Below are 25,000 nucleotides of genomic sequence, written 5' to 3' on the forward strand. Positions count from 1 at the left end.
GTTCCTTCCATCTTTACCTGGTACTATAGGAGGTTCCTTCCATCTTTACCTGGTACTATAGAAGGTTCCTTCCATCTTTACCTGGTACTATAGAAGGTTCCTTCCATCTTTACCTGGTACTATAGGAGGTTCCTTCCATCTTTACCTGGTACTATAGAAGGTTCCTTCCATCTTTACCTGGTACTATAGGAGGTTCCTTCCATCTTTACCTGGTACTATAGAAGGTTCCTTCCATCTTTACCTGGTACTATAGGAGGTTCCTTCCATCTTTACCTGGTACTATAGGAGGTTCCTTCCATCTTTACCTGGTACTATAGGAGGTTCCTTCCATCTTTACCTGGTACTATAGGAGGTTCCTTCCATCTTTACCTGGTACTATAGGAGGTTCCTTCCATCTTTACCTGGTACTATAGAAGGTTCCTTCCATCTTTACCTGGTACTATAGGAGGTTCCTTCCATCTTTACCTGGTACTATAGAAGGTTCCTTCCATCTTTACCTGGTACTATAGAAGGTTCCTTCCATCTTTACCTAGTACTATAGGAGGTTCCTTCCATCTTTACCTGGTACTATAGAAGGTTCCTTCCATCTTTACCTGGTACTATAGGAGGTTCCTTCCATCTTTACCTGGTTCTATGGGAGGTTCCTTCCATCTTTACCTGGTACTATAGGAGGTTCCTTCCATCTTTACCTGGTACTATAGGAGGTTCCTTCCATCTTTACCTGGTACTATAGGAGGTTCCTTCCATCTTTACCTGGTACTATAGGAGGTTCCTTCCATCTTTACCTGGTACTATAGGAGGTTCCTTCCATCTTTACCTGGTATTATAGGAGGTTCCTTCCATCTTTACCTGGTACTATAGAAGGTTCCTTCCATCTTTACCTGGTACTATAGGAGGTTCCTTCCATCTTTACCTGGTACTATAGAAGGTTCCTTCCATCTTTACCTGGTACTATAGAAGGTTCCTTCCATCTTTACCTGGTACTATAGGAGGTTCCTTCCATCTTTACCTGGTACTATAGGAGGTTCCTTCCATCTTTACCTGGTACTATAGGAGGTTCCTTCCATCTTTACCTGGTACTATAGAAGGTTCCTTCCATCTTTACCTGGTACTATAGGAGGTTCCTTCCATCTTTACCTGGTTCTATGGGAGGTTCCTTCCATCTTTACCTGGTTCTATGGGAGGTTCCTTCCATCTTTACCTGGTACTATAGGAGGTTCCTTCCATCTTTACCTGGTACTATAGGAGGTTCCTTCCATCTTTACCTGATACTATAGGAGGTTCCTTCCATCTTTACCTGGTACTATAGAAGGTTCCTTCCATCTTTACCTGGTACTATAGAAGGTTCCTTCCATCTTTACCTGGTACTATAGGAGGTTCCTTCCATCTTTACCTAGTACTATAGAAGGTTCCTTCCATCTTTACCTGGTACTATAGGAGGTTCCTTCCATCTTTACCTGGTACTATAGAAGGTTCCTTCCATCTTTACCTGGTACTATAGAAGGTTCCTTCCATCTTTACCTGGTACTATAGGAGGTTCCTTCCATCTTTACCTGGTTCTATGGGAGGTTCCTTCCATCTTTACCTGGTACTATAGAAGGTTCCTTCCATCTTTACCTGGTTCTATGGGAGGTTCCTTCCATCTTTACCTGGTACTATAGGAGGTTCCTTCCATCTTTACCTGGTACTATAGGAGGTTCCTTCCATCTTTACCTGGTACTATAGAAGGTTCCTTCCATCTTTACCTGGTACTATAGGAGGTTCCTTCCATCTTTATAGGAGGTTCCTTCCATCTTTACCTGGTACTATAGGAGGTTCCTTCCATCTTTACCTGGTACTATAGAAGGTTCCTTCCATCTTTACCTGGTACTATAGAAGGTTCCTTCCATCTTTACCTGGTACTATAGGAGATTCCTTCCATCTTTACCTGGTACTATAGAAGGTTCCTTCCATCTTTACCTGGTACTATAGGAGGTTCCTTCCATCTTTACCTGGTACTATAGAAGGTTCCTTCCATCTTTACCTGGTACTATAGGAGGTTCCTTCCATCTTTACCTGGTACTATAGGAGGTTCCTTCCATCTTTACCTGGTACTATAGGAGGTTCCTTCCATCTTTACCTGGTACTATAGGAGGTTCCTTCCATCTTTACCTGGTACTATAGGAGGTTCCTTCCATCTTTACCTGGTACTATAGAAGGTTCCTTCCATCTTTACCTGGTACTATAGGAGGTTCCTTCCATCTTTACCTGGTACTATAGAAGGTTCCTTCCATCTTTACCTGGTACTATAGAAGGTTCCTTCCATCTTTACCTAGTACTATAGGAGGTTCCTTCCATCTTTACCTGGTACTATAGAAGGTTCCTTCCATCTTTACCTGGTACTATAGGAGGTTCCTTCCATCTTTACCTGGTTCTATGGGAGGTTCCTTCCATCTTTACCTGGTACTATAGGAGGTTCCTTCCATCTTTACCTGGTACTATAGGAGGTTCCTTCCATCTTTACCTGGTACTATAGGAGGTTCCTTCCATCTTTACCTGGTACTATAGAAGGTTCCTTCCATCTTTACCTGGTACTATAGGAGGTTCCTTCCATCTTTACCTGGTTCTATGGGAGGTTCCTTCCATCTTTACCTGGTTCTATGGGAGGTTCCTTCCATCTTTACCTGGTACTATAGGAGGTTCCTTCCATCTTTACCTGGTACTATAGGAGGTTCCTTCCATCTTTACCTGATACTATAGGAGGTTCCTTCCATCTTTACCTGGTACTATAGAAGGTTCCTTCCATCTTTACCTGGTACTATAGGAGGTTCCTTCCATCTTTACCTGGTACTATAGGAGGTTCCTTCCATCTTTACCTGGTACTATAGGAGGTTCCTTCCATCTTTACCTGATACTATAGGAGGTTCCTTCCATCTTTACCTGGTACTATAGAAGGTTCCTTCCATCTTTACCTGGTACTATAGGAGGTTCCTTCCATCTTTACCTGGTACTATAGGAGGTTCCTTCCATCTTTACCTGGTACTATAGGAGGTTCCTTCCATCTTTACCTGGTACTATAGAAGGTTCCTTCCATCTTTACCTGGTACTATAGAAGGTTCCTTCCATCTTTACCTGGTACTATAGGAGGTTCCTTCCATCTTTACCTGGTACTATAGAAGGTTCCTTCCATCTTTACCTGGTACTATAGAAGGTTCCTTCCATCTTTACCTGGTACTATAGGAGGTTCCTTCCATCTTTACCTAGTACTATAGAAGGTTCCTTCCATCTTTACCTGGTACTATAGGAGGTTCCTTCCATCTTTACCTGGTACTATAGAAGGTTCCTTCCATCTTTACCTGGTACTATAGAAGGTTCCTTCCATCTTTACCTGGTACTATAGGAGGTTCCTTCCATCTTTACCTGGTTCTATGGGAGGTTCCTTCCATCTTTACCTGGTACTATAGAAGGTTCCTTCCATCTTTACCTGGTTCTATGGGAGGTTCCTTCCATCTTTACCTGGTACTATAGGAGGTTCCTTCCATCTTTACCTGGTACTATAGGAGGTTCCTTCCATCTTTACCTGGTACTATAGGAGGTTCCTTCCATCTTTACCTGGTACTATAGGAGGTTCCTTCCATCTTTACCTGGTACTATAGGAGGTTCCTTCCATCTTTACCTGGTACTATAGGAGGTTCCTTCCATCTTTACCTGGTTCTACGGGAGGTTCCTTCCATCTTTACCTGGTTCTACGGGAGGTTCCTTCCATCTTTACCTGGTACTATAGGAGGTTCCTTCCATCTTTACCTGGTTCTACGGGAGGTTCCTTCCATCTTTACCTGGTACTATAGGAGGTTCCTTCCATCTTTACCTGGTACTATAGGAGGTTCCTTCCATCTTTACCTGGTACTATAGGAGGTTCCTTCCATCTTTACCTGGTTCTACGGGAGGTTCCTTCCATCTTTACCTAGTACTATAGGAGGTTCCTTCCATCTTTACCTGGTACTATAGGAGGTTCCTTCCATCTTTACCTGGTACTATAGGAGGTTCCTTCCATCTTTACCTGGTACTATAGGAGGTTCCTTCCATCTTTACCTGGTTCTATGGGAGGTTCCTTCCATCTTTACCTGGTACTATAGGAGGTTCCTTCCATCTTTACCTGGTACTATAGGAGGTTCCGTCCATCTTTACCTGGTATTATAGGAGGTTCCTTCCATCTTTACCTGGTACTATAGGAGGTTCCTTCCATCTTTACCTGGTACTATAGGAGGTTCCTTCCATCTTTACCTGGTACTATAGGAGGTTCCTTCCATCTTTACCTGGTTCTATGGGAGGTTCCTTCCATCTTTACCTGGTACTATAGAAGGTTCCTTCCATCTTTACCTGGTACTATAGGAGGTTCCTTCCATCTTTACCTGGTACTATAGGAGGTTCCTTCCATCTTTACCTGGTATTATAGGAGGTTCCTTCCATCTTTACCTGGTACTATAGGAGGTTCCTTCCATCTTTACCTGGTACTATAGGAGGTTCCTTCCATCTTTACCTGGTACTATAGGAGGTTCCTTCCATCTTTACCTGGTTCTATGGGAGGTTCCTTCCATCTTTACCTGGTACTATAGAAGGTTCCTTCCATCTTTACCTGGTACTATAGGAGGTTCCTTCCATCTTTACCTGGTTCTATGGGAGGTTCCTTCCATCTTTACCTGGTACTATAGGAGGTTCCTTCCATCTTTACCTGGTACTATAGGAGGTTCCTTCCATCTTTACCTGGTACTATAGGAGGTTCCTTCCATCTTTACCTGGTACTATAGGAGGTTCCTTCCATCTTTACCTGGTACTATAGGAGGTTCCTTCCATCTTTACCTGGTACTATAGGAGGTTCCTTCCATCTTTACCTGGTACTATAGGAGGTTCCTTCCATCTTTACCTGGTACTATAGGAGGTTCCTTCCATCTTTACCTGGTACTATAGGAGGTTCCTTCCATCTTTACCTGGTACTATAGGAGGTTCCTTCCATCTTTACCTGGTTCTATAGGAGGTTCCTTCCATCTTTACCTGGTACTATAGGAGGTTCCTTCCATCTTTACCTGGTACTATAGGAGGTTCCTTCCATCTTTACCTAGTACTATAGAAGGTTCCTTCCATCTTTACCTGGTACTATAGGAGGTTCCTTCCATCTTTACCTGGTACTATAGGAGGTTCCTTCCATCTTTACCTGGTACTATAGGAGGTTCCTTCCATCTTTACCTGGTACTATAGAAGGTTCCTTCCATCTTTACCTGGTACTATAGGAGGTTCCTTCCATCTTTACCTGGTACTATAGGAGGTTCCTTCCATCTTTACCTGGTACTATAGGAGGTTCCTTCCATCTTTACCTGATACTATAGGAGGTTCCTTCCATCTTTACCTGGTACTATAGGAGGTTCCTTCCATCTTTACCTGGTACTATAGGAGGTTCCTTCCATCTTTACCTGGTACTATAGGAGGTTCCTTCCATCTTTACCTGGTACTATAGGAGGTTCCTTCCATCTTTACCTGGTACTATAGGAGGTTCCTTCCATCTTTACCTGGTACTATAGGAGGTTCCTTCCATCTTTACCTGGTTCTATGGGAGGTTCCTTCCATCTTTACCTGGTACTATAGGAGGTTCCTTCCATCTTTACCTGGTACTATAGGAGGTTCCTTCCATCTTTACCTGGTACTATAGGAGGTTCCTTCCATCTTTACCTGGTACTATAGGAGGTTCCTTCCATCTTTACCTGGTACTATAGGAGGTTCCTTCCATCTTTACCTGGTACTATAGGAGGTTCCTTCCATCTTTACCTGGTACTATAGAAGGTTCCTTCCATCTTTACCTGGTACTATAGAAGGTTCCTTCCATCTTTACCTGGTACTATAGGAGGTTCCTTCCATCTTTACCTAGTACTATAGAAGGTTCCTTCCATCTTTACCTGGTACTATAGGAGGTTCCTTCCATCTTTACCTGGTACTATAGAAGGTTCCTTCCATCTTTACCTGGTACTATAGAAGGTTCCTTCCATCTTTACCTGGTACTATAGAACGTTCCTTCCATCTTTACCTGGTACTATAGGAGGTTCCTTCCATCTTTACCTGGTACTATAGGAGGTTCCTTCCATCTTTACCTAGTACTATAGGAGGTTCCTTCCATCTTTACCTGGTACTATAGGAGGTTCCTTCCATCTTTACCTGGTACTATAGGAGGTTCCTTCCATCTTTACCTGGTACTATAGGAGGTTCCTTCCATCTTTACCTGGTACTATAGAAGGTTCCTTCCATCTTTACCTGGTACTATAGGAGGTTCCTTCCATCTTTACCTGGTACTATAGGAGGTTCCTTCCATCTTTACCTGGTACTATAGAAGGTTCCTTCCATCTTTACCTGGTACTATAGAACGTTCCTTCCATCTTTACCTAGTTCTATAGGAGGTTCCTTCCATCTTTACCTGGTACTATAGGAGGTTCCTTCCATCTTTACCTGGTACTATAGGAGGTTCCTTCCATCTTTACCTGGTTCTATAGGAGGTTCCTTCCATCTTTACCTGGTACTATAGAAGGTTCCTTCCATCTTTACCTGGTACTATAGGAGGTTCCTTCCATCTTTACCTGGTACTATAGGAGGTTCCTTCCATCTTTACCTGGTACTATAGGAGGTTCCTTCCATCTTTACCTGGTTCTATAGGAGGTTCCTTCCATCTTTACCTGGTACTATAGGAGGTTCCTTCCATCTTTACCTGGTTCTATAGGAGGTTCCTTCCATCTTTACCTAGTACTATAGGAGGTTCCTTCCATCTTTACCTGGTACTATAGGAGGTTCCTTCCTTCCTACGTCTAGCCAACGTTCACCTACATTCTTTAACACATTTTCTGATGCATTAAAAATATGGTATATTGTGATATACATTTAACATACATTTATATAAACATTTTAAATACATTCTGTAATATATATTGGAATGTATTTCAAATGTATTATATAAAAAAATAAAAATAAAATTATCTGGCCAATTTTTAATATTTGAGATGTATTTTTTCCCGTATGAGTAGCCTCCCTGGGAAAGCAAAGCACCACGATAAAACCTGTGTGTGCTACAGACAAATGAAGGCTGAATAAAAGCTGCCTCTAACAGCTCTCTAACTATACTAAACAAAAATATAAATGCAACATGTAAAGTGTTGGTCCCATGTTTCATGAGCTGAAATTAAAGATCCCAGCAAAACAGCTTATTTCTCAGATTGTGTGCACAGTGTCTTTACATCTCTGTTAGGGAGCATTTCTCCTTTGCCAAGATAATCCATCCACCTGACAGGTGTGGCATATATAGAAGCTGATTAAACAGCATGATCGTTACACAGGTGCACCTTGTGCTGGGAACAATAAAAGGACACTCTAGTATGTGTAGTTTTGTCACAAAACACAGTTCCACACAGATGTCTCAAGTTTTGAGGGAGCCTGCAATTGGCATGCTGACTGCAGGATTGTCCACCAGAGCTATTGCATAGAGAATTTAATGTTCATTTCTCAACCATAAGCCGCCTCCAACATCATTTGAGAGAATTTGGCAGCACATCCAACAGGCCTCACAACCGCAGATCATGTGTAACCACGCCAGCCCAGGACCTCCACATTCGGCTTCTACACCTGCAGGATCATCTGAGACCAGCCACCCGGACAACTGATGAATCTGAGCAGTATTTCTGTCTGTCATAAAGCCCTTTTGTGGGGGGAAAATAATGATGTTTGGCTGGGCCTGGCACCCCAGTGGCTGGGCCTATGCCTGGCCAAGCCCACCTATGGCAATCGCCCCTGCTCAGTCATGTGAAAATCCATAGATTAGGGTCTAATGAATTTATTTAAATTGACTCATTTCTTTCTGTGATCTGTAACTCAGCAAAAATGTTGTTCAGTACAAAGTCAGCACACTGCAATTACAGCAGGAATACTGTTTCGTTTTTGTAAATGTAATGGTGTATTTTATTGAAAGATGGGGTGATACTGTCATCGAGTTTCTAAACTACTGTAGCTGTTGGGGTGCTTGACGGTGAACACTGTGTTTCTGTTTAGTTACTAGCTAGTCATACTCCTGCCTTGCTACATCAAACCCATCTGATATGTTAAAGATAAAGTGTACTTCTGCTCGTACACGTTCCTGTCCGTTCTAAAGGCACCCAGTTTGGGTGAACGTATTAACTTCGACTGTAATCAGAGCAAAAAAGCATCTTGTCCTTTTCTGTTGGAGATCATCCGGATTTCACTGCCACCTGGTGGCCGCATGGTGTCATTCAAACACTTGTTGCACTAGTACAGGGGTAGACAACCCAGGTCCTGTAGAGCCACAGGTACTGTCTACATCCGGGGTAGACAACCCATATCTACCCCTGATGTAGGACCAGGGTTGTCTATCCCTGATGTAGGACCAGGGTTGTCTATCCCTGATGTAGGACCAGGGTTGTCTACCCCTGATGTGGGACCATGGTTGTCTACCCCTGATATAGGACCAGGGTTGTCTATCCCTGATGTAGGACCAGGGTTGTCTACCCCTGATGTAGGACCAGGGTTGTCTACCCCTGATGTGGGACCAGGGTTGTCTACCTCTGATGTGGGACCAGGGTTGTCTACCTCTGATGTGGGACCAGGGTTGTCTACCCCTGATGTGGGACCAGGGTTGTCTACCCCTGATGTGGGACCAGGGTTGTCTACCCCTGATGTGGGACCAGGGTTGTCTACCCCTGATATAGGACCAGGGTTGTCTACCCCTGATGTGGGACCAGGGTTGTCTACCCCTGATGTGGGACCAGGGTTGTCTACCTCTGATGTGGGACCAGGGTTGTCTACCCCTGATGTGGGACCAGGGTGGTCTACCTCTGATATAGGACCAGGGTTGTCTACCCCTGATGTGGGACCAGGGTTGTCTACCTCTGATGTGGGACCAGGGTTGTCTACCCCTGATGTGGGACCAGGGTTGTCTACCCCTGATGTGGGACCAGGGTTGTCTACCCCTGATGTGGGACCAGGGTTGTCTACCTCTGATGTGGGACCAGGGTTGTCTACCCCTGTAGTCACTAGTAGAAACTGGGAGCTTCAGCTTTTCACAAGAGATGGATGTTGTTTTCTCCTCTGTTTTTGCTCCAGGTTTCAGAGCAGGAGATGGATGACGTGATCAGTCAGTCCACACACAGAGACAGTCTGAGCAAGGAAGGACACGTCTCTCAAACACTAGGTCTGTTTCTATCTCTCTCTCTCTGTCTCTCTCTCTTTCTCTCTCTGTCTCTGTCTCTCTCTCTCTTTTCTCTCTCTCTCTCTCTCTCTCTTTCTCTCTCTCTCTCTCTCTCTCTTTCTCTCTCTCTCTCTCTATCTCTATCTATCTCTCTCTCTCTCTCGCTCTCTCTCTCACCTGTAATCATAGTCAGTTGATTGGAGTGGTTGAGTGAATGTTTCTCTAACCTGTATCGTCTGAACTCTGACCTCTAGGCCTGCCCTCTAAGAGCCCCTCCCCCACAGTGAAGGCCAAACAAGGAGATGGCTCCTCCCTCAGCTGGACCATGAAGAGGTTCCTGGAGCCTGCTAGCAGGGTACATACACTATGCTACCTGTCAATCAATATATCAAACAATCAAATTCAAATCAAATCTCATTTTATTTGTCACATGCGCCGAATACTGGTGTAGACTTGACTGGGAAATGCTTAGAAGCTCTTCCCAACGATGCAGAGTTACACAAATACCTAATAATAATAGTAATAATAGTAACAACTGGAATGAAATCAAATACAATATGGAGATATATACAGGAAGTACCAGATCAATGTGGAGCTATATACAGGAAGTACCAGATCAATGTGGAGCTATATACAGGAAGTACCAGATCAATGTGGAGCTATATACAGGAAGTACCAGATCAATGTGGAGCTATATACAGGAAGTACCAGATCAATGTGGAGCTATATACAGGAAGTACCAGATCAATGTGGAGCTATATACAGGAAGTACCAGATCAATGTGGAGCTATATACAGGAAGTACCAGATCAATGTGGAGCTATATACAGGAAGTACCAGATCAATGTGGAGCTATATACAGGAAGTACCAGATCAATGTGGAGCTATATACAGGAAGTACCAGATCAATATGGAGCTATATACAGGAAGTACCAGATCAATGTGGAGCTATATACAGGAAGTACCAGATCAATGTGGAGCTATATACAGGAAGTACCAGATCAATGTGGAGCTATATACAGGAAGTACCAGATCAATGTGGAGCTATATACAGGAAGTACCAGATCAATGTGCAGCTATATACAGGAAGTACCAGATCAATATGGAGCTATATACAGGAAGTACCAGATCAATGTGGAGCTATATACAGGAAGTACCAGATCAATGTGGAGCTATATACAGGAAGTACCAGATCAATGTGGAGCTATATACAGGAAGTACCAGATCAATGTGGAGCTATATACAGGAAGTACCAGATCAATATGGAGCTATATACAGGAAGTACCAGATCAATGTGGAGCTATATACAGGAAGTACCAGATCAATGTGGAGTTATATACAGGAAGTATCAGATCAATGTGGAGCTATTTACAGGAAGTACCAGATCAATAAGGAGCTATATACAGGAAGTACCAGATCAATGTGGAGCTATATACAGGAAGTGCCAGATCAATGTGGAGCTACATACAGGAAGTACCAGATCAATGTGGAGCTATAAACAGGAAGTGCCAGATCAATGTGGAGCTATATACAGGAAGTACCAGATCAATTTGGAGCTATATACAGGAAGTACCAGATCAATGTGGAGCTATATACAGGAAGTACCAGATCAATATGGAGCTATATACAGGAAGTACCAGATCAATGTGGAGCTATATACAGGAAGTACCAGATCAATGTGGAGTTATATACAGGAAGTATCAGATCAATGTGGAGCTATTTACAGGAAGTACCAGATCAATAAGGAGCTATATACAGGAAGTACCAGATCAATGTGGAGCTATATACAGGAAGTGCCAGATCAATGTGGAGCTACATACAGGAAGTACCAGATCAATTTGGAGCTATAAACAGGAAGTGCCAGATCAATGTGGAGCTATATACAGGGAGTACCAGATCAATGTGGAGCTATAGATATATATATATATTTATATATCAGTCAATCAATTAACCCATCAATCCATCCATCCATCAATCAACCCATCAATCCATCTAGTTTTACTTGGTAATTGTAATTACTACATTCTCAAGGTTCCCCAACAGGCTAGCATCACTAGTCATAGTCCACACGTCAGCAGTTTACACATCAATCAATCATCTCTCTCCCTCCCTGCAGCAAGGGTCACTGAGTTCGGAGGCGGAGCTATCTCAGTACTTCTCCCAGGAAGTGACCAGTCATTCGTCGCTGTCAGAAGCCATGGCGATGTGCTCCAGTGATGACGACATGCTCAACCACAGGAGCTGCAACACCACCCCCCCTACACAGCCACATGGTACAGTCTACTACCCCCCTACACAGCCACATGGTACAGTCTACTACCCCCCTACACAGACACATGGTACAGTCTCCCCCCCCCCCCACACACACACACAGCCACAAGGTACAGTCCAGGGTTACTAGGGATTTTCCAGTGTCATGGCTAGAATGAGCATTCAGTTGAACGGCGTTCTGACTTGTCCCTCTCCGTGTATCTCCTCTGGTGACCCTGTGTGGTAGTGGAGGTTGGGGCCCGCGGAGACCCTGTGGTTAACCGGCCGGCGGAGGCCAACCAGCCCAGTGTGGGTAGTCCCGGTAGCGGCGCAGTCCGCAGCCCGCTGCTCCGACAGAGACGGGTCGTCTGCTATGAGGAGGAGATCAGCGATGATGATGATGATGAAGACGATGCAGGTGAGGTTCGTGTTGGTCGAAACGTGTTGGTGTGGTTGACTCGAAATGTTGTATTTGTCTCACAAATTTTATGAAGAGATCCCTTTTTGGGTATTTTTTATTTATTTCAGTTGGATGTGCATTAAACCCTCTCCTTTATTTATTTTTTATTTCTCTCTCTTTCTCTCTCTCTCCCTCGTTCTCTGTCTCTCTCTCTCTCTCTCTCTCTGTCTCTCCCTCTCTCTCTCTCTCTCTATCCCTCGCTCTCTCTGTCTCTCTCACTCTCTCTGTCTCTCTCTCTATCTCTAGTGACCCCGCCGGTCCACCGGGTGGCTGGTCGTGGCACTACCCCCGTGGTGCTTGCTGACTCTGGTACTGTGATCGCTACATCATCAGTTGAGGTGGACGAGGGACCGCTCTCCCCGCTCTACGGAATCTCTCTGGGGTCAGAGGAAGGGGTCGGGGAAGGAGGGTCTAGCCCCACGACAGGCCCTAGTAACCTGGGTGTGAGGAAGGACCTTCAGGGTCCCCTGGAGCCCAAGCGCTCCCCCAAGCTGGAACACAAGGCTGTGACCCGCGTCAAGAGCATGATGAGCATCGAGGCCCCGCAAATCCAGCCAACTAACCAGCAGAACCAGAGAACCAAAGGAGAGGAGTCTCCGACCTCCCCATCCTCCCAGTTTCTGGCCCCTCAGTTTGGGGTAGGTTCCAGCTGCTCCTTAGGACGGCCTGGTTCTAACCCCAACCCCCTCTGTAAGAAGGGCGAGGCCTGCAGCGAGCTGGCGGGGGTCTGCACCATCGACAAGGTGGTCCTGAGGAGGAGTGAGGAGGAGTCCTTCGGTCTGGACCTGGAGATCAAGTCTTCTCCTCTGAAGGTGGTGATCACCGGACTGAGGCCTGGAGGAGCGGCCGAGAGGGTACGTCTAACGTCTTCCCAGCCTGGAATCCAAACGGATATCTCACTGTATCAGTTTGGATTCCAGGCTAATGTCAACACAGACGTCAAAAATCCACCAGGTTAATCACCACTGGTATAATGAGTCAATCAGAAGTCAATACAGACTATATGTATCTAACTGCAGTACACTGCAATATAAAACTATTACTCTGGCTGTCTGTTCCTTGTCCTAATGTCTTCACCTACCATTACATAACATCATGATTTATCTGATCTGTACACTGTCCCCTTTTTATGACCTCATACACGGTCCCCTTTTTATGACCTCATACACTGTCCCCTTTTTATGACCTCATACACTGTCCCCTTTTTATGACCTCATACACTGTCCCCTTTTTATGACATCATACACTGTCCCCTTTTTATGACCTCATACACTGTCCCCTTTTTATGACCTCATACACGGTTCCCTTCTTTGGACCTGTGAACCTTATGACACGTGACCCTGGTTGCAGGAATCCCAGGGCAGGATGTGTGTGGGAGACGAGATCATATCGATCGGGGAAACTCCCATCGGCTCCTCTTCCTACCACGACGTCTGTGAGCTCATGCACAACCTTCCTGTGACGCTCAGGCTAGAGGTCAAGAGGCCTGTGTCAGGTGAGATCCATGTCAACCCTAACCCTAAGCACCCTGGGGAATCAAACAACCCGTCATTTGACTTCATGCCTGTTATAAAACGCTGCCGTGCAGTGACATCACATCTGCCCTGTGACAACCACCTATTCAGATTTGTATAAGTGACATTACGTCGTGAAGCATAACAGATGTGGAGTTTACCCGTCGGGAGCATGGAGGGTACAGGAAGTACGTTGGCGGTTGTTATAATCTGTCGTATCATCCCTATGACAGCGTTAGAACAGCTGAACCTGGCATGTTGAACTATTTCCTCCTCAATACTAACTGAATAACAGAATCAACTGTCCAGCATCTGGAACGAGAGACTCGCCCTAACCTGGGTGGTGTCCCTAACCTGGGTAGTGTCCCTAACCTGGGTAGTGTCCTTAACCTGGGTGGTGTTCCTAACCTGGGTGGTGTTCCTAACCTGGGTGGTGTCCCTAACCTGGGTGGTGTTCCTAACATGGGTGGTGTCCCTAACCTGGGTGGTGTGCCTAACCTGGGTGGTGTTCCTAACCTGGGTGGTGTCCCTAACCTGGGTGGTGTCCCTAACCTGGGTAGTGTCCTTAACCTGGGTGGTGTTCCTAACATGGATGGTGTCCCTAACCTGGGTTGTGTCCTTAACCTGAGTGGTGTTTCTTATCAGGTATCACTGATATTATATCACATATCCAACAAACATCAGATCAACATCAAGATCAGGGATCCCTGAAGGAAGGTAGGAGGCAGGAAGCAGTTTTTAAAGGGATAGTTCACTTGAATGACAACAGCTCACTCCGTCGAAAATTTGCTCAAACTTGACAAAAATGAACTCTGGTTTTAAAGTGTTTGATCAGGACCCCTTGTGAACTACTCCCCTACAGCAGTTATTAAGAGCACGGGTCTGTCTCCTCCCTCCCCCCCCACCTCTCCTCCCTAACGCTACCTTCCCTAAGATGTAGGATCTCAGCTGGCTCAGCAGTCTGCCCCCTGCTGGCAGTACCCTAACCCTGCACCCCAAAGGGAACGTCACGCTGCTGGCTTTGTATCCATGGTGACTATCCGTTCATTTACCTCAGTAGTGACTAGAAGCTGCCCAGTAGTGAAGGTTTGGGGGAGTCCTCCGCCGCTAACCCGCTTTGTTAGCTAGCATTAGCTGTTAGCTTTCTTTAGCTAGCCAACATTTTAGATTTGTGTCGTTTTTGCATGGCTTTTTTTGTTGTTGTTTTTGGGACGTGGTGGGATTCCTGTGGGTTGCTTATGTTTGGTCACAAAGCAGAAACAAATAAATATGTATTCCTATGAATCAGGGTTTTCTTAAACTATGGGTCGGGACCCATATTGGTCCCTGGGCATGTGAGAGGTGCGTGGGGAGTTATGATGAAGTATGAAGTATGAAGTATACATCTATAATAATCACACATTATTTCCTCTTAATTTGGATCACGGGAAGATGGACCATTTCTAATTTGGGTCTAGAGGCTGAAAAAGTTTAAGATCCGCTGAATTACATTCAGAAATGTGACTTTATGTGACAACATGAGCAGATACAGCAGGAACACCAACCTACGGAACCAATCTGTGTGTCTCTGTCTGTGTGTCTCTGTCTGTGTGTCTCTGTCTGTGTGTCTCTGTCTGTTAGTGTGTCTCTGTCTGTTAGTGTGTCTCTGTCTGTGTGTCTCTGTCTGTTAGTGTGTCTCTGTCTGTTAGTGTGTCTCTGTCTGTCTGTGTGTCTCTGTCTGTATGTCTCTGTCTGTGTGTCTCTGTCTGTGTGTCTCTGTCTGTTTGTCTCTGTCTGTATGCCTCTGTCTGTGTGTCTCTGTCTGTATGTCTCTGTCTGTATGCCTCTGTTGGGACATACATCTACATTGGGATCTACATCGACATGACCATAACTTTTTCTTGGGATCAGCTTAGCCTTCTAGATCATAATGAATAAGATGATATGGACAGGGAGGACCTGATCCTAGATCATAATGAATAAGATGATATGGACAGGGAGGACCTGATCCTAGATCATAATGAATAAGATGATATGGACAGGGAGGACCTGATCCTAGATCATAATGAATAAGATGATATGGACAGGGAGGACCTGATCCTAGATCATAATGAATATGACTATATGGACAGGGAGGACCTGATCCTAGATCATAATGAATATGACTATATGGACAGGGAGGACCTGATCCTAGATCATAATGAATATGACTATATAGACAGGGAGGACCTGATCCTAGATCATAATGAATATGACTATATGGACAGGGAGGACCTGATCATAATGAATATGACTATATGGACAGGGAGGACCTGATCCTAGATCATAATGAATATGACTATATGGTGCTGCTGGGCTGTGGACCAAACAGGGGCTGCTGGTTCTGCTGGGCTGTGGACCAAACAGGGGCTGCTGGTTCTGCCGGGCTGTGGACCAAACAGGGGCTGCTGGTTCTGCTGGGCTGTGGACCAAACAGGGGCTGCTGGTTCTGCTGGGCTGTGGACCAAACAGGCTGCTGGTTCTGCTGGGCTGTGGACCAAACAGGGGCTGCTGGTTCTGCTGGGCTGTGGACCAAACAGGGGCTGCTGGTTCTGCTTAGATTAGAGAGTTTGAAGTTGTTTGTGGAACAGAGGGAGCATATACACTGGCAGAGGATAGCAGGAATGTTGATATCTAAAACAGAACCCATATGTCAGCTCACTTCCTGGTTTTTGTTTGACGTTATTGGTGCTTTTAGGTCACATGATTGGTATTAATGACTATCCCGTTAAACACTGGTGTCCAATCGCTCAGTTTTCCACTCTCTCGTGTATGGCTTGATGACACAAGGTCATTGAGATGAATGATGGTGTCATATTGAGAATGAACATCTGGAGTGAGGATATCTAGTTGTAATGTCAAGAAAATTGTGTTGTCTTTTAACATGTTGCTACACTCCAGTTACTGAAATAATGTAACAGCCATGTTGTTACCGTAGTAATTACAGTGTTACCTTAACGGTATAAGAGCAACTTATAAAGCAAAGTTGTATCGAACAAAAAATGTCTCACTGCCCCTTTAATTCATTAAGTCATATCTTCTTCCCACAGCTGTAGATCGCCTCTCCAGCCTCATGATGTCATCGGGGAGTTGTGATGTCTTCGAACCCTCCGTACTGGATCAGTCCAGAACTTCCCAGGAGGCCAATGGGGGTTATCCAAATACAGGGATTCCCTCCTCCTCCTCCTCCTCCTCAGCAACAAATCACAATTTCAAACCCACAGCCCCAACCAACCACAGCAGTGAAATACCTGTCACCTACATCGATGACGTCATGACCGAACTAAGTTCCTCCGATGTTGAGAGTGCGCTCTCGTCCAAAACCCCCAAAGCCCCTTCAGAAGCACAATGTACTGAGACTACATCCTGCAAATCAGCTCTAGACAGCAAGGCCCTGCCAGAGAAAGACAAAAGTAATGTTCAGACTCCTCCAACACGGCCCAGTCAGTTGGACTTCTCTTTCTTGGACTCTGGAAACAATGGTCGCCTCTTGCCTGTGGGTAAAACATTCTTGAACAATTACTCCAGAAACTTTAGCAGTAATCTCACAGACGAGGGGAAGAATGCTCTTTCAAACGGGGTGGAGAAACCACCTGGTGCCTCTGCCGCCTCAAAGTGCCACATGTACAACCTGGTCGATGACAGCGATTCAGAGAGTGAAGACACAGTCACCGACAACAGCCATGGCGCTGCCGGCGATAACAAACCGGGGAGCCGCGTTGTCGGCGCTGAGCCACAGGACACAGATTCTGATGAGGAGGAAGTGGAGATTTGTTACAGTGAGTCCCAGCGGCCCAGCACTCTGAGCCAGGCAGCGCTGACTCACCCAACAGATGGGCCATTGTCTCCCCAGCTCTCTATCCCTATCTCTGGCTCTGACGGCAGCCACAATACAAAGGAGTCTGGGCCCTTTGATGTAGTAGTAGACTCTACTGCTTCTGCCACTTCTGATGCTGCTATGACGGCAGCTACTCACCCTGCTGCTGCCTCTCAGAAAAACAAAGACTGCTCTGTGGTAACAACAACCCAATCCAACCCTATCACTTCCCCCTCGCTGTCTCAGAGTCTATCTGGCTCGCAGTCCTCAGGTGCCTGTTTGACTGCAGAGTCCAAAGCTAGCCCTTGCCAAATGGTGCACCCCCAGTCTTCCAAGGACACAGATTCTGTACCCACTCCAGGCCCAGCAAGGTCTTCAGAATGCTTTGCCAATGGGGTTAGTGGCAGCAACGTTGCTACACCTGTGATAAAACCCAGCCAGGCAACTTCTGTTGTAGCAGCTACCCAAAGCCTCACCCCACGGAGTCAGGAGAGGACAGCCAGGCCGACATCAGGTAAACTATCTAATTGTACATCATCGTCATCATCATCATCAGCAGCATCCCGTTCAACGGCGGCGAAGGCAATGCCTTCCAACTATAGTAGATCTGGGTCATCGAGACCATCTCTAACAACGACAAGAGACAAGGAGGGAGAGAAAGTTTCCCTGGAACCCAGGTTGGTCCAGAATAACCCTACTAGTCTTCCGATGTCCAAACTGAAGGGGCTCAGCATTAAGAGTAAGAACAAAACCCAGCAGCAGCTTTCCCCGAAACCAGCCAGCGCCGAAAGTCCGGCAGTCCTCAGGAAAGCAAGCAAAACTTCCCCGCTCCAGTCCCCCAAACTGCAAGCTAAGAAGGTAGACTCTCCTCTGCTAACCAGAAAAACAGCAGCCTCATCTAGCAGCTTAAAGACTGGCAAACAGTTGGATCTGAGCAGAATCAGTAGCAGGAGCCTCACCTCCCTCAAAGCAGGTGACCGAACACAGGACAAGTGCAACCCCAAGTCCAATCCCACAACCACTACCACGTTGGAGGCAGCACATTCAGCTAAGTTGGAGCTTCACACTAACAAAGAGGAGCAAGTGACATCAGCTACTGCTACGTCCAAGGAACAACCGGAATCAGTCCCAACTACCCAGAGGTCTTTCATTGAGGTGCGACTCTCATCTTCCTCTTCTACTCTTCCTTCCTCCTCATCGTCTACACCAGTTCTGATGCAAAAGGAAACTGTGAATTCAAATAATTACTCAATTACTCAAATGACTCATATACCAGATATTACGTCACACGTCAATGGAAGTGCAGAAGAGACCAATCTCAGGCCTGCTGCCCCTGACTCTGTGTGTAATCCAGAAAACGTCACTACAAATGATTCAGCAGTGAACTCAATAGGCCTAGAATCCGTAGATGTGGTTCCTTTGCCTATAAACAATGGTATCATAAACATCTCTCTTAGAAACTCCTGTCTAACAGATATGGTTGTGGAAAACCTGAAAGCCAACAAGTCCAAACTGAAGATGATGGAGCGCCGTAGTTTCTCCACGGACAACAGCACCCCCGGGGATCCCAACCCCTTCTCTGTCCGCCAGAGGATCAAGTCCTTCGAGAACCTGGCCAGCTTCGATAAGCCAGCGCTCAAATGTATCGAGATCCAGTCCTTCGCTCAGTCCTATGCTCTGACGGCAACGTTGAAGCCTCCTCTTAACCGAAGACTGTCTGGCTTCATGTCCGGCTCGGTGAACTCCATAGACTGCCGCTCGCTACGAAGAAGCTTCAGCTCATGCGTCGACAACTTTGTCTCAACCCCCTTGACCCCTTTGTCGCCTCAGCTTCGCAAGTCGCCGTCAAGTCTGACTCTCCCGAACTTTGACATTTTGACACAAAGCTGCAGCACAAACGAAGCTCCACTTGGACAAACACGGGACAAACTCGCGGACGGTGAAATCTCCAAAATGTTGCCCCCGGGGGGTGTGACCCTAACTCCTCAAACGCCCCCGGTGATGCGGCGCCGCCAGGCTCGGGGCCACGCTAACCTGTCCCGATCCAGATTGAGGGAGCTCAGGGCCCTTAGCATGCCCGACCTGGACAAGCTGTACACCGATGACTTCTCCAGCAACCCAGGGACCAACGGCACATTTAAGACGGAGCTGGAGATCCACCCAGCCAGGTTCACAGAGGCCCTCCAGAACCAGACAGGGTGCTGTCAACTGCCTGCTGAACCCACAGGTGTGCCCCCGACCAGGGCCACTCGGAGCGACGGTGGGGCCAGCCAGGACGCCATTCAGGGGGAAACCAATGGTCAAACAGATCTCAGCAGCTGGTCCATCAGGTGAGTAAAAACACCAACCACCTCTATATTTTTCTATTTCTACAATGTGAATCAAATATCCAATCCTTAACTTTCCCAAGATTTCAGACAGACAGAGACAGACACATACGAGTAAAGCAGAGTCACTTCTATAGTATTTATTATATTGAAATGTTTTATTTTCTGTCTTCTTTCCAGTTTGACAGTGCTGGCTGGCTCTCCGGTGGAGCAGAGTAGGCTGCAGATGGTCCTGGCCTCGCTGACCTCCAAGACCGATGTGTTGGCCCTGCTACAGGAGGCCAAAGCTCTCTCTCAGGTAACCAAACACAGTGTTTTTTTAGGTCACAGATGTATTTCTGCTGTCTTTACTGTGTGTGTGAGTGACAGGAGTTGGTATTAACAGATCTGGATTAAGGCTAGAGGACAGGAGCGTGAACGATATGTCTGAGACAGTATTTTCATCCTTGTCTTGAAAACTCACTTCCGGTGTCTCTGTGTGTGTGTTGCGTCTGGTCCCCCCTCTACCCTAGGTTAAAGATGATACCCACTTTGTAGTCTTCTCCAAAGAAGAGGGTTCGGGACTTGGTTTCAGCATCGCTGGAGGAGTAGACCTTGAGCAGAAGTCTATATCTGTAAGTACAGTAGTGTGTTTTGTATTTTAGCAGAAATGCTATTTGGATATTTGAGCAATGTAATGTTGTTAGGGAATCTATTTTAATTTGAAAATATGTCACATTTAGCTAAAAGGGGATTATGTTGGATTTTCTTCCTACAGATCTACACAACCTGTTCCACATGGCACACGCACTTTTGGCAGCAATTACAACTATAAATAATTTAGAATGAGTTTGTAAAATTACAGCTATAAATCGTTTAAATCTTTTAGAATGTAAAATTACAGCTATAAACCACTTAGAATGTAAAATTGCAGCTATAAATAATTTAGAATGTAAAATTACACCCCAGAGTGTCACAGTCATCATAATGAGGAGACCAAGGCGCAGCGTTGTAAGCGTCCATCTTCTTTAATTAAAGAACGAACAGTAAACAAAACAACAAAATGAACCATGAAGCTAATATGGCTAGTGCAGAACAGGCAACTAAACATAGAATATCAACCCACAAAATACCCAAGGAATGTGGCTAGCTAAATATGGTCCCCAATCAGAGACAACAATAAGCAGCTGCCTCTGATTGAGAATCAATCTAGGCAACCATAGACATATAAACCCCTAGACATACAAAAAACCCTAGACAATACAAAACTAAACAAATCACCCTTGTCGTACCCTGACCTAACCAAAATAATAAAGAAAACAAAGATAACTAAGGTCAGGGCGTGACAGTAACCCCCCAAAGGTGCGGACTCCCGGCCGCAAACCTAAACCTATATAGGAGGGTCTGGGTGGGCATCTAACCTCGGTGGCGGATCTGGTTCTGGACGCCGCCCCCCCTTCATTACACTGATTCCTCCACTCTTGTAGCACTGACCCGTGGATCATTGCCGGAGGCTCTGGACTGTGGATCCTCGCTGTAGGCCCCGGGCTGGGGACCCTCGCTGCGTGACTCATCGCCGGAGGTTCTGGACTGGGGACCGTCGCTAGAGACCCCGGGCTGGGGACCGTCGCTGGAGACCCCGAACTGTGGCCCGTCGCTGGAGGTTCCGGACTGTGGCCCGTCGCTGGAGACCCCGGGCTGGGGACTGTCGCTGGAGACCCCGGACTGTGGCCCGTCGCTGGAGACCCCGGGCTGGGGACCGTCGCTGGAGACCCCGGGCTGGGGACCGTCGCTGGAGACCCCGGACTGTGGCCCATCGCTGGAGACCCCGGACTGTGGCCCGTCGCTGGAGGTTCACCGGAGACATAGTACGCAGAGCCGACACAGGATATCCTGGTCCAAGGAGGTATACTGGAGACCAGGAGCACTGAACCGGCACCCTCCTTCCTGGCTGGATGCCCATTCTAGCCCGGCAAATGCAAGGAGCTGGAATAGAGCGCACCGGGCTAGAATAGAGTACTGTAGACATTGTGCGTTCCACCGCATAACACGGTGCCTGACCAGTAACACGCTCCCCACAGTAAGCACGAGGAGTTCGCTCAGGTCTCCTACCTGCCTCATGCAATCTCCTCGTGTGCTTCCCCCCAAAAAATTATTGGGGCTGCCTCTCGGGCTTCCGTGCTAGCTGTGTACCCTCATATCGACGCTGTTCCGCCTGTGCTATCTCCACCTGCTTGCATGGCAGGGTCTTGTCCCCTGCGATTACCTCTTCCCAGATTCAGGATGTCCTCCACTTCTCTTTCTCCCTGGTCCAAGACGTCCACTCCTCTTTGGCACGCTGCTTGGTCCTTTTTAGGTGGGTTGTTCTGTTACGGTCGTCATAATGAAGAGACCAAGGCGCAGGGTGGTAACCGTACATCTTCTTTAATTAAAGAGCGAACACTGAACAAAACAACGAACCGTGAAGCTAATATGGCTAGTGCAGAACAGGCAACGAAACATAGAATAACAACCTACAAAATAAACTAGGAATATGGCTAAACATTATGGCTAAACATTCAGGGACGTCAAACATTCAGGGACGTCAAACATCCAGGGACGTCAAACATCCAGGGGACGTCAAACATTCAGGGACGTCAAAAATCCAGGGACGTCAAACATCCCAGGGACGTTCCAGGGACGTCAAACATCCAGGGACGTCAAACATCCAGGGGACGTCAAACATTCAGGGACGTCAAACATCCAGGGACATCAAACATCCGGACGTCAAACATCCCAGGGACGTTCCAGGGACGTCAAACATCCTAGGGACGTTCCAGGGACGTCAAACATCCTAGGGACGTCAAACATCCAGGGACGTCAAACATCCAGGGGACGTCAAACATCCAGGGGACGTCAAACATTCAGGGACGTCAAACATCTGGACGTCAAACATCCAGAGACGTCAAGCATTCAGGGGACGTCAAACATCCAGGGGACGTCAAACATCCTAGGGACGTCAAACATTCGGACGCCAAACATCCAGGGACGTCAAACATCCAGGGGACGTCAAACATCCAGGGGACGTCAAACATTCAGGGACGTCAAACATCCGGATGTCAAACATCCAGAGACGTCAAACATTCAGGGGACGTCAAACATTCAGGGGACGTCAAACATCCAGGGGACGTCAAACATCCTAGGGACATTCCAGGGACGTCAAAAATCCAGGGGCGTCAAACATCCAGGGACGTCAAACATCCAGGGGACGTCAAACATCCAGGGGACGTCAAACATCCAGGGACGTCAAACATCCTAGGGACGTTCCAGGGGACGTCAAACATCCGGACGTCAAACATCCAGGGACGTCAAACATCCAAGGGACGTCAAACATCCAGGGGACGTTCCAGGGACGTCAAACATCCGGACGTCAAACATCCAGGGGACATTCCAGGGACGTAAAACATCCAGGGGACGTCAAACATCCAGGGACGTCAAACATCCAGGGGACGTCACACATCCTAGGGACGTTCCAGGGACGTCAAACATCCAGGGGACGTCAAACATCCAGGGGACGTTCCAGGGACGTCAAACATCCGGACGTCAAACATCCTAGGGACGTTCCAGGGACGTCAAACATCCAGGGGACATTCCAGGGATGTCAAACATCCAGGGGACGTCAAACATCCAGGGGACGTCAAACATCCAGGGACGTCAAACATCCAGGGACGTCAAACATCCAGGGGACGTCTAACATGGGACGTCAAACATCCAGGGGACGTCAAACATCCAGGGACGTCAAACATTCAGGGACGTCAAACATCCAGGGACTTCAAACATCCCAGGGACGTTCCAGGGACGTCAAACATCCAGGGACGTCAAACATCCAGGGATGTCAAACATCCTAGGGACGTTCCAGGGACGTCAAACATCCAGGGACGTCAAACATCCAGGGACGTCAAACATCCTAGGGACGTTCCAGGGACGTCAAACATTCAGGGACGTCAAACATCCAGGGACGTCAAACATTCAGGGACGTCAAACATCCAGGGACGTCAAACATCCAGGGGACGTCTAACATGGGACGTCAAACATCCAGGGACGTCAAACATCCAGGGGACGTCAAACATGGGACGTCAAACATCCAGGGGACGTCAAACATCCAGGGACGTCAAACATCCAGGGACGTCAAACATCCAGGGGACGTCTAACATGGGACGTCAAACATCCAGGGACGTCAAACATCCAGGGGACGTCAAACATGGGACGTCAAACATCCAGGGACTTCAAACATCCAGGGGACGTCAAACATCCAGGGACGTCAAACATTCAGGGACGTCAAACATCCAGCGACTTCAAACATCCCAGGGACGTTCCAGGGACGTCAAACATCCAGGGGACGTCAAACATTCAGGGACGTCAAACATCCAGGGACTTCAAACATCCCAGGGACGTTCCAGGGACGTCAAACATCCAGGGGACGTCAAACATCCAGGGACTTCAAACATCCCAGGGACGTTCCAGGGACGTCAAACATCCAGGGGACGCCAAACATCCAGGGGACGTCAAACATCCAGGGGACGTCAAACATCCAGGCTGCTGCACAGGCCCGTATATGCACAGTCTAGTCTAGAGCTCATGGTTAAATTGTACTTAGGAACAACAACAAAAAATGTATCTCTAAATAGTTTTTCTTTGGAAAAATGCACCATAAATGTATTTTACGGACGTGTGTTTTAGTATTATACAGGTAGAAAGATTTTTAAAAGTATTTTCAATCAAAATACTTCAACTGACATCATCCAGTGTCCTGAAAATAAAAATGATTTGCATTAAATGCAATAATACACGTATTTTATGATATATAACCTCATTTGCATGTTTGCATAACATATTTTAGAAAATGTTTATTACAAAAAAAGTATATTTGTGTTTACATTTAACTGGTAAAAGTTGATTGTGATATGATTAAGAGGGGGAAATTACCCTATGAGGGTGTGGTATCTGACGTCAACCAAGTAAACACTGCTGACAAATGTGCTGTGGTTGATTTATTTTGATGATATGCTAGAAATCACCCAAACGGGTTCTACACTGAGTTTACAAAACATTAGGAACACCTGCTCTTTCCATGACATAGACTGACCAGGTGAGTCCAGGTGAAAGCTATGATCCCCTATTGATGTCACTTTTTAAATCCACTTCAATCAGTATAGATGAAGGGGAGGAGACTGGTTAAATCCACTCCAATCAGTGTAGATGAAGGGGAGGAGACAGGTTAAATCCACTCCAATCAGTGTAGATGAAGGGGAGGAGACAGGTTAAATCCACTCCAATCAGTGTAGATGAAGGGGAGGAGACTGGTTAAATCCACTCCAATCAGTGTAGATGAAGGGGAGGAGACAGGTTAAATCCACTCCAATCAGTGTAGATGAAGGGGAGGAGA

General features: G+C 46.6%; 1 protein-coding gene across 5 annotated transcripts in view; it reads left to right on the plus strand.

Annotated features, from left to right (window-relative positions):
* The window catches only part of LOC110525145 (PDZ domain-containing protein 2), a 209,886-nt gene that overhangs the window by 176,919 nt on the left and 7,967 nt on the right, over positions 1–25,000 (plus strand). For 4 of the 5 annotated variants that reach the window (XM_090236856.1, XM_090236857.1, XM_090236858.1 and 1 more), the window contains 9 exons: positions 9,127–9,214; positions 9,466–9,566; positions 11,327–11,483; positions 11,708–11,878; positions 12,167–12,774; positions 13,271–13,415; positions 16,503–19,599; positions 19,777–19,894; positions 20,109–20,210. In XM_090236856.1, the coding sequence (XP_090092982.1) occupies positions 9,127–9,214; positions 9,466–9,566; positions 11,327–11,483; positions 11,708–11,878; positions 12,167–12,774; positions 13,271–13,415; positions 16,503–19,599; positions 19,777–19,894; positions 20,109–20,210 (4,587 nt within the window). Of the gene's footprint in view, positions 1–9,126; positions 9,215–9,465; positions 9,567–11,326; positions 11,484–11,707; positions 11,879–12,166; positions 12,775–13,270; positions 13,416–14,368; positions 14,467–16,502; positions 19,600–19,776; positions 19,895–20,108; positions 20,211–25,000 lie in introns of those variants that run through there. The other variant, XM_090236860.1, reaches the window with a different exon arrangement.

Source organism: Oncorhynchus mykiss, chromosome 6 (genome assembly GCF_057628025.1).
Source record: "Oncorhynchus mykiss isolate SJ-2025 chromosome 6, ASM5762802v1, whole genome shotgun sequence".
Taxonomy (NCBI): Eukaryota; Metazoa; Chordata; class Actinopteri; order Salmoniformes; family Salmonidae; genus Oncorhynchus; species Oncorhynchus mykiss.